The 15,691-nt window shown below is 42.5% G+C and overlaps 1 protein-coding gene across 2 annotated transcripts; it reads left to right on the top strand.

Annotated features, from left to right (window-relative positions):
* Positions 1 to 6,992: 6,992 nt before the first annotated feature.
* On the top strand, positions 6,993 to 8,398 carry LOC120452655. Of its 2 annotated transcripts, none has more exons than XM_039636972.1 (2): positions 6,993 to 7,057; positions 7,264 to 8,398. In XM_039636972.1, the coding sequence occupies exon 2, from the start codon at positions 7,537 to 7,539 to the stop codon at positions 7,879 to 7,881; it is 345 nt and encodes a 114-aa protein (XP_039492906.1). In that variant the 5' UTR covers positions 6,993 to 7,057; positions 7,264 to 7,536; the 3' UTR covers positions 7,882 to 8,398. The 2 variants fall into 2 exon arrangements, with proteins under 2 accessions (XP_039492906.1, XP_039492907.1); XM_039636973.1 differs by lacking the exon at positions 6,993 to 7,057 and adding an exon at positions 7,076 to 7,163.
* The last annotated feature ends 7,293 nt before the right edge of the window (positions 8,399 to 15,691 follow it).

The following is a 15,691-nucleotide window of genomic DNA, read 5'->3' as shown; positions in this document are numbered from 1 at the left end:
ATTTTTCAAATTGCAGAATGCTATAATGCCACAGATTGTGAATGTAAGTAGAGCGGTAATGTAAAAAGTTAAAACTAACCTAAAAATATTTTAAAGCTTATAGGGAGTGCCTACATCCTAAATAAAATATTAATATGTCCCATTATATATATATAATATATCGATGTGCATTGGCTATGATATTTCGAAGAGCTCCCAAATAAAATGCGTTTTTCAGATACACATATAGTACAGATGAGAATCTGGGAGACTTGGATGCTAATGATGCATGATGGTCATGGGACGATGTCTGCAGCTTAAGACGAGTTTTCAGCAGACAATTTGGCAAGCTGTCAACGCCATTCACAGTTGAAGGGGGCGTGGCAGTTTGGGGATTTCAAAAGGGTGGGGAAATCGACAACTCGCAGCTAATGATTGTCTGCAAAAGGACATCAATCAATCCGAAGTTAAAGCAAAACCACCCTTATGGGAGAACTCTCCCTCGTTTATTTGGTTCTCACATTAAATAAATAAACAAACTTATAAACTCATTCAAATCATATTTAAAAATCATCGCAGAGCAGCAGGAGCAGTAGCAACAGCTGTCCATTCATGAATTATTAGTTCAAGCTTATCAAACGTGACCAAAATCGGAGCGGAAAAGTTAATAATAAAAAAGCTGGGCCAGCTGTTGCTGTTGAAGGGCCAAACAAGTGTGAAAAATCAGCAAAACGAAGGTCCCGGGAAATATTGTAACTCCCACCCCAAAGCAGACTGGAAAGCAGTCCTGGCAGGACAACTGGCTCACATGTGCTGCGTTATTATCTTTTGAACTGACCACAAGACGTGTCAACTTGCGGTTCCATCCACCGACGAAGATATTTCACATATAAATCATGCTAAGAAAAACCCACTAGACACGTGAGCTTCTAAACTTTCTTTTCCTGCCAGCAAGCCGCTTATAAATTGTTGAACAATATCTTCTATCAGATGTTGCAGTGAACAAAAAATGTATAAAATAAAATATATTATGTTTATATTACCAAGTGTTTACCCAGTTTAATAATAAAAAAATATTTAAATAACGACAAGAATAACATGATTAGTTTTAGGGAAAAAAATGGAATATTTATTATCTTATTTATTGCTTCAGACTTATTTTATCTTGATGAGACTCCAAATCTCTTTCCGTTCAGTGTAAAAAATCAGCTTATAGTTAGGACATACGGGTGGCTTATATGTTCTCAGTTGTGGTCAATACTGGAGGACTTGTCCTAACCAGCAGCCGTCTTAAAGGCGGGGCCTTAAAGGCTTTGAGCAGGTCGGGGCACCGCCCAAGTTCTTGGCCGCCCATGACTGCCACGCCAAGGTGACGTAATTATAGATGTACTGGTAAGTCGCCAGCCTTCGAGGCAAAGTGCAATGGACGCCAGACAAAGCCACCCTTGCATGCAGCGGACGGCCAACAAACAAATTCGCAGCGGGAGCCGGTGTAGCTGCGAAATGTTAAATGTTGAATGCTAAATGCAAAATGGTAAGTGGCAAATGGCAAAGGCAAAAGGCAAGGAAAACAAAGTCAAGGTACGAGCCTCTCAAAAGGGTTGACACGGCCAAAAAACCAGGCGTCCGTGCGGTTTTTCAGTAATTGATAATGGTGTGGGTCAACTGCAGTGTTGAAAACTTTAGACTGCTAGTCTTAGAAGGCTTCTCAAAAGGAAAAATTGTTTTTTATTTTTTTACATTTTTTATATTTTTGTAGTTTTATGTGTTTATATATATATATAATTATAATATATATTAATGTGTAAAATGGCACACAGAATGAGGTCAATTAGCTAAATATCTTTGATAAAAAAGCTTATAAGTAATTAATAATGTGAAAAATATAACTTCCTGGACTGGTTGCAAGTGAATGTGCTCAATACATAATTTAAAATATTTTCCTAACTTGTACTAAGCAGTTATTTAATTGTAATGTTAGACTTGTATATTTTATTATATATTTTTTTGTATGCTTGCATTTAATTAATTTCTTATGGTGTAATATTATAATATGCATATTGTGCAGAAGCAATAATATTTTTATCTTATGCTTCATTACTCTGACGTTAATCATTAAGGTTAGTTTTCATCTTTGTTGAATCCTTAGATAATGTAATGCTTTTTTCGTCTTGTCTGAAAATAGCTATTTTGGTGGCTCTGCTCGACTGTATCTAAGGGATACGCGTTCGAGTTGGCAAGAGTTGAGTTTTCGCTGCCCCGTATCTTGTAATCTGGCAGCTACAAGACGCTGCGACACATTAGCATAAAATCATGATTAAGATACGAAACTTCGCCTGGCAGTGCGTATCCGTATCTATGCTTTAATGAGCATAAGTATCTTATGTGTAATTAACGCATAGAAGACAAACGTAAATCAAGGTTATCTTACGCTCAGGGTGTAGATTCTGGAACAAATCCAAATCCTTTTCTAAAAAATAGCAGTGTGGACATGAATCCGCTTAAAATGCAATTTGTAGAATTGTAGCACAGACATCCTTCTTATTTCTTTCTTTTCGGCTAGACATTTCCGTTTAACGCAGTTTCTGGATGGTTGCAGCTAGTGGGAAAGTGTCATTAGCATTGATTAATTCGTCCTGCGATTTACATGGAAAAACAATCAATCAACACGTCCTGCTCGTCCTTCATTAGTCAATCTCGAGATTGAGATTGAGATGCACAACGCCACTTGAACCGCTAGCGAGTGTCAACCGGGCAAAGCCATTCCAAGCTGTCCATCTGCGCTCACTTCCGTGGATGCCATTCATCCCATCCATCCCATCCATCCCATCCATCCCCCCATTTTAGGGACATTAGCAATCGCAATCGTCTGCCGTGGGGCACATCATTAACGGCTTTCTAGGGCGGCTCATCAACAGGGCCAACATTTTTATGGAGCTGCTCTTGCCAGCATTGGTTTTAATGAATTACCACGCTCCCACATCGTATGAGGCTAATAGTTTCCACTCAGTCTCAATGTTATAAAATTAAAGCTTCTTAATAGTTCAAATGGAGGAAAATATCTCAAACAATTTTTAAGAGAGGAGAAAGGTCAAGACAATATTTAGTTCAAGACCTTTTAATATATTTAGCCTGCCAAAAGAATATACAAGGCGTGTATAAATGCATTTTGTAACATTTTTAAAAGTTAAACCAATTGTGGCTAAATGTTTTATGCTTATCGTAAAACAAAATTAAACACCTAGTAAGAATAAAGTAAGTACACTTTATGTATTATTACTGATTCTTGTTCATAACGTATAACTTTATTTTTTACATTTCCACCCCTTTAAATCTCTCTTTATCTGCCGCGGCTAGATTATCGTAGGTATAATTAAGCCACATCAATGTCGTGTTAAGTAGCTGGCCGACTAATGATAGCAACATTTGCAACAAAAGCCAATTGTTTTGGGGCAGGAACTTGGGAAGAAATGGGGGAACGGAAGGAAGCCCATCCCAAGCATTGGGACTTTAATTTGTATGCGTGAAAACACAGGCCAACAAAGCCCCATAAAAAATAAAACAAAACAACAAGCAGCGACCACGGGCGGCACTTAAAATGCGAGACATTCATTTTTCTAGGACTGAAACAGACAGAAGGACGAAGGCGGTGGCAGGCGGAAGGACATGGGAAATTCAATTAGCCTGAGAACTTTCGGGTTGGTTTCACCGTTTGGGGCTACGTTTGCTTAGGTAATGTTTCAATTAATTCGGTCCTCGGACCGCAGATGCTCGGTCCATCCTTGCTAATGATGCTTAGAGAGCGGGTGGTCCTTACGGGGCCGATAACGTTAGATGATCTTTAAGGATGCATGGGATTTGCGCATCCCGTAGAGAAAATCAAATCAATTGCCCGCAATTAATAACACCAATTCGGGCCCATTGATCCAGACTGCGACAGCATTTCATTATTTGTTATATATTTCAAAGATATTTATTTGATAAACGCCGCCGACGTCGCCGTCAGACGCCAAAAATCTCATCGCTTTAAGTGGCTCATTCCGGCAGGAGAGTCGTATGGGCATGGGTCCTTTGCAGCCACAACCGCAGGCAACAAACCAACACCAAGCCAGAAAAAAAGAGGAGCAGGGCTCCGCGGCTACCGGGTAACATATCAAATCGCCGCAAATGGGCAGAACAAAAAAATAAAATCATATGAACACAAAGTGCCAAAAAAAGGCAAACATGCGACGTCGTCTAAGGGATTTGCCCCATGGCAGGCAACGCCAAAGACAAAGTAGCTGTGGACCCGGCAGAAAAACCAAAGAACTGAAAAAGACCCAAAAATGTGCTGAGCCAAGCCCAGCCACGCTGTGGATATATTCGGGAATTTATGCCTCGATTTTTAAATGAAAAAATTACGGAAAAAAGAGCGAAAAACAAAAGTGAAATAAAGTCAAGGAGGAATCGCATTTGCAGCGACTGTAGTCAGAGCAGAGGAGGATCGCGAATTCGGTAGCCCGCAAATGTCAACCAAATAAATATGAGGACCTCATTTGGGTAACGCCCTGGCGAGCAAGGGATACCCTATACCCTGTTCGTGATGGAGTCTTTGGGAACTAAGCTGGGCTTAAGCGTACTTATGAGGTGAAGTTGGAACTATAGTTATTATTATATTATATGGTATTTTCTTTAGTTCTAATAGTGTATTATGTTTAAACTTATTTTTTACAATTATTACAATAAAATTATTAAAATATTTAAAATAAATTCTTTTTCTTGCTGAATATTAAAAAGCAATTTAGCACTGAATTCCTTATAAATTTGTTTCCTTTCAAAAACTGGAAATGAAATATTACTAGCGGCACCTAAAACTGCAATAATCGTGAGGGTTTGCGCATTACTGATCTGATCTAATCGTTTTAATGACTTATTTGACTGATTTATTTTATTAAAATTTTAGCTTATTTTGCAATAAGGCTGTTCTCTTCTAGACTCACTTTCGAGGAAGGGTATTCCGTAGTTCCCAAGCTGCCCTGCCAGCCAAGTAACTCACTTGCGCTTCCGACCTAAAGCTGCAGTTGAAGCTCACACTAGGCAGCGTTAATCCGATGTGTGATTACAGTGTTCTGACTTAAAGCATCTGTTAAATTGGCTTAATCCCGTCTCTGTGTGCGTGTGAGCCAGCGTCTGAGTTGGCCTTTGCCACTTTGTAACTGTTGTCATTTTTATTGCCCTGGGAATGTTTTTGTCCACTGGCTCTGCGGCTCTGCACACGCCCAGCAAAAAGTTCTTTTTTTCTGTCCCCTCCCATTCCATCTCCTTGACTTGGATACTGGGTCTCCCTTGTACGCGGCTAAACAAAAGTTTTGTCGATGATTTTATTGACCAATTTTTGGGTGCGTAAGTTCCGTATTTTTTCCGAGTTCCTTTGCTGAGCAGCAATGTTTTTGCATGCCTTCATCGCAGAAGCCAATGACAGACAATCAGTAATCGAATTCGTTTCGTTTGGATTATCTTTCTTGGGTGTTTTTATGGTTTTATTTCTTTGTCTGCGGGGATTTAAAGTTTTATTGTGATTTAAACACTTGTTAATCGTGTGTGCATATGTCAATTCGCTGTCGCCTTGTTTGTATATGTTTCTTGGGGTCAGACTCGGTTTTTGTCAGTTTGGGGACTTAGTTGTTATGGTATATTATGCCAGCCAGGGGAATGGGAAGATGAAACAAGCTTGGACAAATGCTCTTAAGTTATTTACACGTTTGTTCGTCGTGAAATTGTTGCAGATAAACATACTACTTTAGTGCAAGAAATGAATTGGTGTTGGTTACATAGTATTACAACTTTTGATAAGGGGTATTTAAAATATTATGTTTACCAAGTAATGAAGGTCGGTTGTTGGCGTTCCTTTGTCTCTTGCATTCGTGACTTTTTTCGGGATTGCTTTGTCTTTCATTTAAATACTTTGATGGGTAATTAAAAATTTATCTGTAAAAATCCAACTTGTTTGATTCCCTGATTTATTGATACAGTTTGTTGTTGGGTGGTTCTGTATCTAAGTCGAAATCTATATTCGCGTAATTCGTGTCGCCACCAGCACCGTGCAGCAGCACAAGCATCTGCAATCCATCGTTTCATTGATAAATTGTCCAGTTCAGTCCGAGGAGATCTGGGCCAGTTTTCTGGACGGCTTGAAGCCAGTCAGCTGGCGCAGGCAATCACTTCGCTTTCATCTGCGGGTGACCAGCTCCTGGCCAACTCAAACTCCAGCTCCAGCTCCAGCTCCAGTTTCAGCTCCACTGCCACATCTGCTCGTTTCCAGCCCGACGAACGATTGTAATCAAAATACAACAAATTAAGGGGAGAGGAGCGAGGAGAGTGTGCGTGAGAGCGGGCCGGGTACCTTTTTTAAAATATTTATTTATGCAATTATTTTGCAAGTAGCTCAAAATAAATAAATGAAATGAAATAAAATAGCAGACCCGGCTAACCTGGGACGGCGTACCTCGGACCAGGCGTACCAGGGTTCCAAGTGCCCGGACACGACTTCAATTGACGAGGCAGTAAATTAAAATTTAAATTTATGCTATTCGCCAGTGGAAACTGCTGAACTGCTGCCAGAAAGACTGCTCGGAGCCAAGCTGGTGTCCCGAAAACGGAGAGACAGGGCACAATTAGGTGCAGCTCAAGGTGCGCCACAGAAGGCTTTCAGGTGGTGAGTAGACGTGCCCGAATGGCCAATGTCCGGAAGAGAGGATGGGGACGTGGTATCGGCCATGTCATCACTTCTATTGTCATCAGCTCGCGTCATCTTTCTGTCAAAAATGTATTTATTTATTTATTTGTGCATTGCAAATGCATTTCCGAGCCCTGAGTGAATCGTCATCGCAACCACTTGCAGGGCTCACATGTTACAGGTGTTGTTTAAGCCCTCGCAGACGCGTTTTGACCCAATTAGTTGTGGCCGGTTACAATGTAAGCGAATAGTTTATGGCTCGTAAATGTCGTCTGTGGCCTGTTTTATTCATTATGCATTTAAAACGGTCGACACTGTGTCGTATACGCAATGCTTGGGACCTCATCATAGGAATATTTTGTTGTAAGCCAAAAATGTAGTATTTTTTATAAAGTTTCTGCCAACATGCAAATACATGGATCTACATGTTGAGATCTAAAAATGTATTAATCTTTATTTTTAAATCAAGGTTTGTTATTATGTTCGAAGCGGATACCATTTACTTTGTGTTAGAGGGAGATAACTTCTTGGATAAATGACTATTGACTATAAATATGTTTTTTTTTCAGTGCAATTTCCTGTTAATGTGTGAGCCCGCAACTCGTTTCACACAATCTCAACCGCAAATTACAGGGCGATCTTCGTGTACAATTCAAGATACTGACTGCAGTTCTACACTAATTAGCCCAATCATAACTGTGAAGTTGTAAATCCGCCAAAACCAGGAAAGCCAGCGAAAACCACCCAGATCCGCTTGGAGATACAAAGACATCCTCGACCGCCAAAAGGGGGCCATAAATGGCAATCAACAGACAATCAATGGGTTAAACCCTTTTTGCTTTATGATCCGAAAACAATTTAAGCTTTTATTTGTTTTTGATGCCACCACAACAAGTAATCAAGAGCCGACAACCTGTCTTCCAAATGGTAGCAAATCAAATTGGCCAACAAGAAGAGCAGAGCTTACCTGCACCGACCTGGAGCACGGAGCTAAGGGCAATGAGCATACATCATGGCCAGAAGTTGCATTTGGACACTGCCCGAGTACGAGTGCAATTGATGGATCACCGAAAGCCGAAAATCGTTGCTGCAACAGTTGCTGTACTGCAGCAGTTGCAGTTGCAGTTGCAGAGGGACCAGCGCCAAATGAGTTGAGAAGCAGTTGCGTAAAGCGAAACCAGCGATAATGATCATGCCAACGCAGAACGCGTTAAAGATTTCAACGTCGTCATCAGCAGCAAACAGAAGCGGCCAGCTACAGTGGGCACTCGCTTGACCACCACCAGACCACCACCACTAGACCGCCAGTTGCACAGTTTGACGCAGAATGCACAAGCTATTTTTTCCAAAAATATTACACATTACTGCTCGCAGTAATGCCAGATTTCACTATAGCTCACAGCTGGAGTCTTCTTCAGCTCCTGACCCGTCGGCGACCGGACGTAGTCGCTGGCCAAGTGCGATTGCAAATGCACGGAATTCTCTTTGAGCCCCCCCTTCCCATACATAGTAGTCCTCCCCCCAAAGCAGCTGCCCCCCTTCCGTAGTTGGCCCGGCCATTAACGCGGCTTTGGCGATCGGCTACCGTTGCTACCGGTTGCTTCTTGGCCATCTCCATCTCCATCTCCCTATCCATCGGCCGGCACTTCACTTCTTCCTCAGAGTAGTGAGTACCCCCCATCCATCGCTTCCTCCGCTGATGAGTTTAGTGCCGCTCACTCGTCAATGATTTGTACTTTTCTCCCGGTGGCCAAAGCCCTCTGTCCGCCGCCTGACGAAAATCATAATAATCATAATAAAAGGCAGCTATATCCATTTTAACACCAAAAATACGAGTATGTCTGCCTCCTGCCGCCGCTCCGTGGCATCTCCTTGGCATCTCCGTGCGGTCGGGAGCAGCGGACCATTGAAGTATTGCCGTTGTCATGTCAATTTTGGCCCTCCGCATCTAGACAGAATGGCCTGTCGCATTAAACTGGGTGATTTGTATTAGCCATCGACGGTAGCCGCTTCTGGGTGGTTCTAGTAATTAAGTTTGCTTAACCTGCAGAAATAGTGTGTTGAACGCCGTGCTAAGGCTAATGGCTAGCTTCCTACTTGGTTTGAGTTGTATGCTCATAGTGGTGACCCATGAATAAAAGGTATGAGATGAATATATATACATTTTTATTGCAAGTCTCTATATATTTTATAAGTAGTGTTACTTACCTATACTACCTTGGGCTCAGTTGACAAAGGAGTTAAACAAACAAGCAAACAAACGAATAAACACTTGTCGAACCGCAAAACAAATTTAGTCACATCAATGACTGTCGATGCAGCAGTAGCGGTTTTGAATCTGCATCTGCATCAGCATCTGAACTTGTGCTTGCATCTGCATATTGATCTTGCAACTCCGTTGCAGCGATTGATGTTGTCAATCAGAGCAGATTTAAACGAAGGTTAAGAGTTGCATACGTTTAATCGGCCAGATCGGACTTGCAACAGAAATACGAGCTGGGGTCCAGCGACCGCAAGCAAGTCATTGAAGCGCGTAAAACGCGGCAAGTCCAGGATGCTGCAACGAACCCAATCCAAGTCGTCGTCGGTAATGATGCAAGATGCCCCACGATGCAAGATGCCATGTGATAGAGATGCGGCGCTGCTGATTGCGATCGCCGAGCGTTTACTGTTTACTGTTCGCTGTTTGCATTTGTGTTGCAAATTTACAGCTCCATCAGCGGTCGGGCCGCAGGTTGCGGCTGCATCATTAGCCCCACCAAGGTCACGGCAGATCGATGAGGCAATCAGTTGGTGGGGCCAACGGCAAATGGCAACAAATTAGCCAAAGTGATGATGCGTTAAGTGGCAAAGTGGTGCAATCGCCAGTGAGGAAATTAGTTTTGGCGGTTGGCAGGGAAAGCACACTTGGTGTTAGGTCTTTCAGGGGAACGGCACTCGTCACATTGCTGTGACAGCACCCCACACTCCTGGGCACTTTGTCTTTTCCCAATTAAAATCAAATTTCAAAATTTCAGCATTTCAAAATGTTCCAAATTTTGTGCAACTGATGACAGTTTAATTGCCCTCCTGACAGCTGCTTTCACTTAGGCACGAGTATCATCATCCGAGATCTGGAGCGAGCTGATACGAGTAGGGATGTGCGATAGATGTCCCCGTCGATAAGGTCGGTCGCACTTTGCGAATTTTGACATTAATTACTCATCAGATTGTGGCCACTTTAAAAGCGCTGCCCTTTTTTCGAAAGTCATTGCCACTCGGGTTTTAAAAGGGTTGTCTTCAAGGGCCACATTATACATAATTGGTGAAGCTCACACATCAGTGAGAGTGTTTATGGTATGTAATCCAGTGTTATATATTTTAGAGTTATATGCTGTAAGTTATCAAGAAGTAATTGTAAAGACGACTGTAATACTTGAATTGAATACTTGCTCGCCCACTTAAAGATTTCTTTATATACACATCTCTTTTCGGATTATTTCTTCAAACTCTTGCCATTATGGTTTCATTTTTATGAACTCAAATCAAACCACCCCGGTCTACGGTTACCCTTGGGAGCGTCTTCGCGATATCATGTCCATTCTGCCCAATTTATGTGGTATATGCAAATGGGCCAGACAGATAAACACACAGATCCAGCTATAAATGAGCCGACTCAGTGAACTTGGCCCAAACGCATTACCGTTAGAAGCGCCTAATTGCCAAAAGGGGAGCCCAATTTGCATGTGATGCCGCCGCGGGCAAAAGCCAGTAGCTCCAATAACTTCAAATTACAAATCATAATGCGGCAGCGCAGGGAAATTAGAATATCAAAATATTTTTTGTCTGCCGATCGGCGGCTGGCTACTGCAATTTGTTGGCAATAATCTAAATTGGCCCCAATCACGAAGGCCCCCAAATTGCCGACGATCGTCGCGAGTTCGGAAAACTAACTGTTCATCTTCCACTTTGCGATTTTGCGATTTTGCGATTTTTCGATTTTGCATAATCGCTGCGAATTGTGTGATACGTCTCTGTCTTCCCTGCAGATCCGAGCGATTGCATTAAACAGCAATTAACCCTAATTGATTGCACGATTATCGCCAAATACAGACGGCGATTTCCCCCGTTCAAATTTCACTTTCAGCACTTTGGGGCCCTGTGCAATTGTGCGACTTCCGAATTGGATTACAGCCTGCGCATAGAACTGGGCCCGCTCGTCTATCATTAGCATCAAAAAGCTATCATCATCATTACCCGAGCACGAGCTCACAGCTCACAGCCCACAGCCCACAGCCCACACCTTGCACGCGATGAGGCTGCCACGTTGGATGCCGGATTCGATGGTGTTGCCGCTGTTAGATACACACACGCACGCAGGCAATAATCATAGGCCAATCTAGGGGCACGGAGGTGTTGCTTTGTGAAGTGCGGCATAATCAGTGGACCGCATGCAACAACTATTTAGAGTTCTAGCAAGAGGCGCATGGCTCTGTCATCGTTCACTCAATGAGATTCCTCGTGGATACTCCACTGATGGAACCATTACGCAGGCATTACTGTATAAATTGGAACTAGGAAACGATTTCAGTATTATTCTTTATATATATTGTATATAGGCTTAGATCAATAAGCTAGTCAAAATTATTATATTATTTAAGTTTAAGCGATGTCAGCATAAACTCTACTTTTTAACCAGCTTCATAAGTCTGAACACCAGAATCTAGGACTAATCTCATCCGATCTGATCATAATGATATTACAAATATTGATAAGGAATTTCGAAGTTCAATTGAAGTTCTGTTCCATTTAAGCACACAGGTAGTACAGGTAAGTTATCCCCTTTCCGATTGAAGGCTTTCAGCCGGCTGACATAAGTTGACAAACTTTTCCAGCTGAGGCAGCCGTATTCGCTCAATCGAGCGGCAACAAAGTTTGGCTCCAAATAGATATATCAGTAGCTTTAAATATAAATCAATAAGCGAGCAAATGGCAAACGCTGCATGTAAGCACTAAATCAAACTGTCAATACGGGTAACTGATACACTGGAGCGGAGCGGAGTCGAGTTCGCCAGCGGAAATTGAATTATGCCCCATTGGACTGGACTGCCAGACTTCAGTCTGGACATGCATGAATGAGCGTTTGACTGAATGGCTGCTGTTGCCGCTGTTGATGCTGCTGCTGCTGCTGCTGATGTGGCTGCAGCAAATGTTGCTGCTGAAACCGCTGCCGCTTTGAGTGACAGACGGCGGACAAGTGGTGCTCGAATCGGGTGCAACCACTTTCGTTGGCCAACGGACATCGCCGACCGGCAGCGGCGACTGTGTGAATCTGTGGCATATACTGCTGGATGCTGGAGTCGGCCAAATCTAATGTCCACGTCTGAACGATTTCCTTTGCAAACCCGTTTCAGCGGGCATTAGATACGATACGCATATGCGATACTATGGTTTATGGTCTACAATTAAAATGGTGAGACGTGAGTGCACAGCCAGGGAAGTGGCTGTGTGGAGGGGTAGATTTCCCTTTCAGAGGACAATCTTTTTTATTTATTAATTACCATAGCGTATATTACTAATAGGAATGGATATAACATGTATTCTTATAAATGCACACTTTAAAAGTCACAATTCTAAGTGGACTTAAGTAATGTATCTATAACAATTTAACAAATAAATTACTTTGTACTCGAAAGAGAGAAACGAGAAACATTAAAACAATCTATTCCTATAGTTGAAAAACATTTGTTTATATATTCTTCTAGTTAACCAAAATGTGGTTCCATCACTTGGCCAGCCCAAGCCCCCTTTGACTAAGCCTCTGTGGCCAAGTGCACGACAAACGCATTAAATGAAAATTAGTTGCAATAACATGAAAATTCATAGCTTAATATAAGGCACATACACAAACACACGCGGCAACGAGAAGTAGTTGGCTGACAAAAAACTTTTACTTATACATTCGCCGATTGTGGCAGATTGACATGGGAAAATAGTTATAAAAGGACTGTGCGAAGTGTTGAGTTATGATCTGAGTTTTTGCGCAGTTCGGAACAATAAATAAGCTGATTGATTGTTGGCGCAATTTAATTGAGATGATACGTGGGTCCGACGTTGACAAATCCAATTATCTGACGATTTCCCATGATCCAATGTCGCAATATCGAATGAAAGCGAAAGTGTCGCTCATTTGAATATCTGCCTGTCTATCCGCTAGACTGACCACTTTCAATTACCTGACACTTTGGGGGAAAAAAAGTGTTTCCCCAAACGGAAGTGCAAAGTGTTGCAATTACACAGCCCAAGCGGTTGGAGGGGCATAAAGTTAGCCAAGCAGCAACTTAATAAATCATAATGCGTTTAGCCCGATCTAAAAAGGTCCAATTAGGGCCAAATAGGGCAAATCCAATGTCTCTTATTAAAACTCAGATGCCAAACATATTTGCCCGACGATTCCGTCCTCCGCCGGCACACAAATATTTACCAGATACTTGCCCCACAGATTAGCAAAGGCTTGCGGCTGCTAACGGCGTTTTGGGGCACTCCTCTGGGTGGATCCATCAGGGGATCATCAATTCGAAGTGACGTATTGCGTTTTCGGAGGCCCAGACTCCTGAGCTCTGGAATGTGCAGACGCAGACCCAGACCCCAAAAAATAATGCTTAACTAAAAGAAGGAAGAGATGTGGAAAAGGGCCAATAAAACATCAACACATTCTGCTCGTGTAACAACTAAGTAAACGTCTGTCACTCAGTCGACCTGGCCAGAATTTTGATCAGCCGAAAAGAGGAGATACAAGCAGATGCACCGGAAGAAACATAAAACATAAAAAGAAAGATATCACAAAGTATTAGAGCTCTTCTAAAACTCATTATTGTAGTGTAGGTGCTTAAGTCTTTTTATCGTTACTAAGGGTGTTTCATCAACTGTATCTCAGTTTTCACCAGTGCAAACACAGATCACATAGGCTCAAGAATCGGTGGTCCTCGATTGATGCCAACGGCAGCTGATCAAAGGCCCCCAAACTTGATTGAAGTCTGAGGGACGCTGACGATTGCAGTTCAAATGATAATTTATTAGATTGCGATCGCTGGCATGGCACAAAAATGTGCCAGTCGTGAATAGAAGCTCCGGGCTCCTTTGGCATTTTTATTGAATTAATTTAACTCGTCATTGTCTGCATTTCTAATTAAGCCGAATTAATCATGAGCATCCGAGCATCCGAGCATTCGAGCATCCGAGCATCCAACGGTCGAAGTGCACTAATTATGCGTAGACCAAACTGGGCTAAGCGATCTGGATAGACCTTCCATCCTCCATCTTAAGTTGCTTTTCTGGGCCTCGGCAGCAGCTGCTGGCGGCAGTTTCTAAAGCGTTTTGCCAGCGCGACGATCGCGATGATGAGGTCCGCGATTATGATCAAACACTTGATACCGCAATCGCAATGGGAACTGGAACTTGCAACCGAGGCACAACATTGTCGAGCTTTGAACCGGGCTCGATCGCGCTTTGATGTCTTCCGACACGCACGACACTCTTGATGTCACCAGACGACGGCCTTGATGGGGAGCCCTTCTCGTTATTTGGCCAAAAATGCCAGAACAGTTAGTAATGCGAGCTGCTTATACCGATAGGAAACGCTTTTGATATAATACTTTTTTTTATTATTTATTTCGACTATGAATCATGCATCACCCTTCGGACCTAGGGAGTTTTCAACCAAATATTTGTAACTTAAAAAACTATTTTAATTTTGTTGCTTATTGGTAGATATTAAAATCACTTTTGAAATTAAATAAACAACTATTAAATATTCTCGCTGTTCCTTAATAATCCAATTCAGTTGGCATATTTTATAAAGTTTGTCTAATGCTGCTCGGAATACACTAGTTAATACCCATCTAATCCAGTCCTTATGTTTGGCTTGGAGGGCTCACTGGCTCCCTGGCAGACTCATGTCAAGTCTTCTTGCCGGTGTGTGTGTCTGTGTAACCTGCCCCCTTCTAAACCGCTTAATAAAGTCACTTAAGTCGACCTTCTGACTACGTTACAATTGACACCCCGCACAAACACAAACACACGCACACGCACACAAAGGGTGGCGGGGTGTTTGTGTGTTGACAAAAGTTGTTTTGGACCCCGGGGTGCTGCCATTGTTGCTTCTCTTACAAGACATGTACACACATATACACAAAGGGCAGGCGAGGGGGTGGAACGAGGGGGACAGCGTGTCAGCCTGTCTTTTGTTGCGGTCAACCGGAAAACTGCAAAACATGTCGCCCGGGCCGCTTCCTCCCTTGTCCTTGTCATAAAGGCGGCGGCCTAAAAAAAGGATCAGAAACAAGTCTGTCAAGTTTTCAGCTTACAAAATACCTGTCGCCGCTGGATGTTCGCTATGTGTGTGCTTGCAGGCTACTCAAATGTGATAAATACGTGCAAAATAAAATTGTGAATCATTAATAAAAACGGGGGTTGCAACCCCCATTCTCACTGGGCCTAAGCAAACAGGATAGCTTCGTCCTGGAAGTCCATTCCGTTCTGGCGAACGAACCGTTTCGCCGTAGTTGCGGTTGAAGTAATTTGTACAATTTTTCAGCCACATCATGTGTGGCTCCATCTCCTCCTTTGTGGCAATCTGCGCATCATCATCATCATCAGCAGCAGCAGCAGAGCAGTCCTGCGATATGCTGGCCCACATGATGTCCTTCTTGTTGGTCATTATGGTCATTAAGCCCCTTGCCATTCGCATCTTAATCCCCGGCAAACAGACAACCGTGCTCCCAAGTCCTTTATGACGAATTGCCGGAATTTTTACCTTTAATTTGATCAGATTTTGTGAGTTGGAAAAATGAGTGACGCATTAATCCTATAATTGACTAGTGTATGTAGGTCAGCTTTAAGGAGCTGAAGCTGTAAAGCGTATCCTTTTAACTCTTAAAGCTTAAGCGTGCATGCGAATAATTAAAATGTTAAGGCTATGTACTCTATGCTTAACCTCATTTATAGGAAGTGCCCCCA

The sequence above is a fragment of the Drosophila santomea genome, chromosome 3R (assembly GCF_016746245.2).
Source record: "Drosophila santomea strain STO CAGO 1482 chromosome 3R, Prin_Dsan_1.1, whole genome shotgun sequence".
NCBI lineage: Eukaryota > Metazoa > Arthropoda > Insecta > Diptera > Drosophilidae > Drosophila > Drosophila santomea.
The sequence above is the reverse complement of the archived record's forward strand: the minus strand, read 5'-3'. Positions and strand labels throughout refer to the sequence as shown.

Excerpts from the sequence above, each read along its gene's own strand:
- LOC120452655 (XM_039636972.1), top strand. The coding sequence starts at position 7,537 with ATGATCCGAAAACAATTTAAGCTTTTATTTGTTTTTGATGCCACCACA.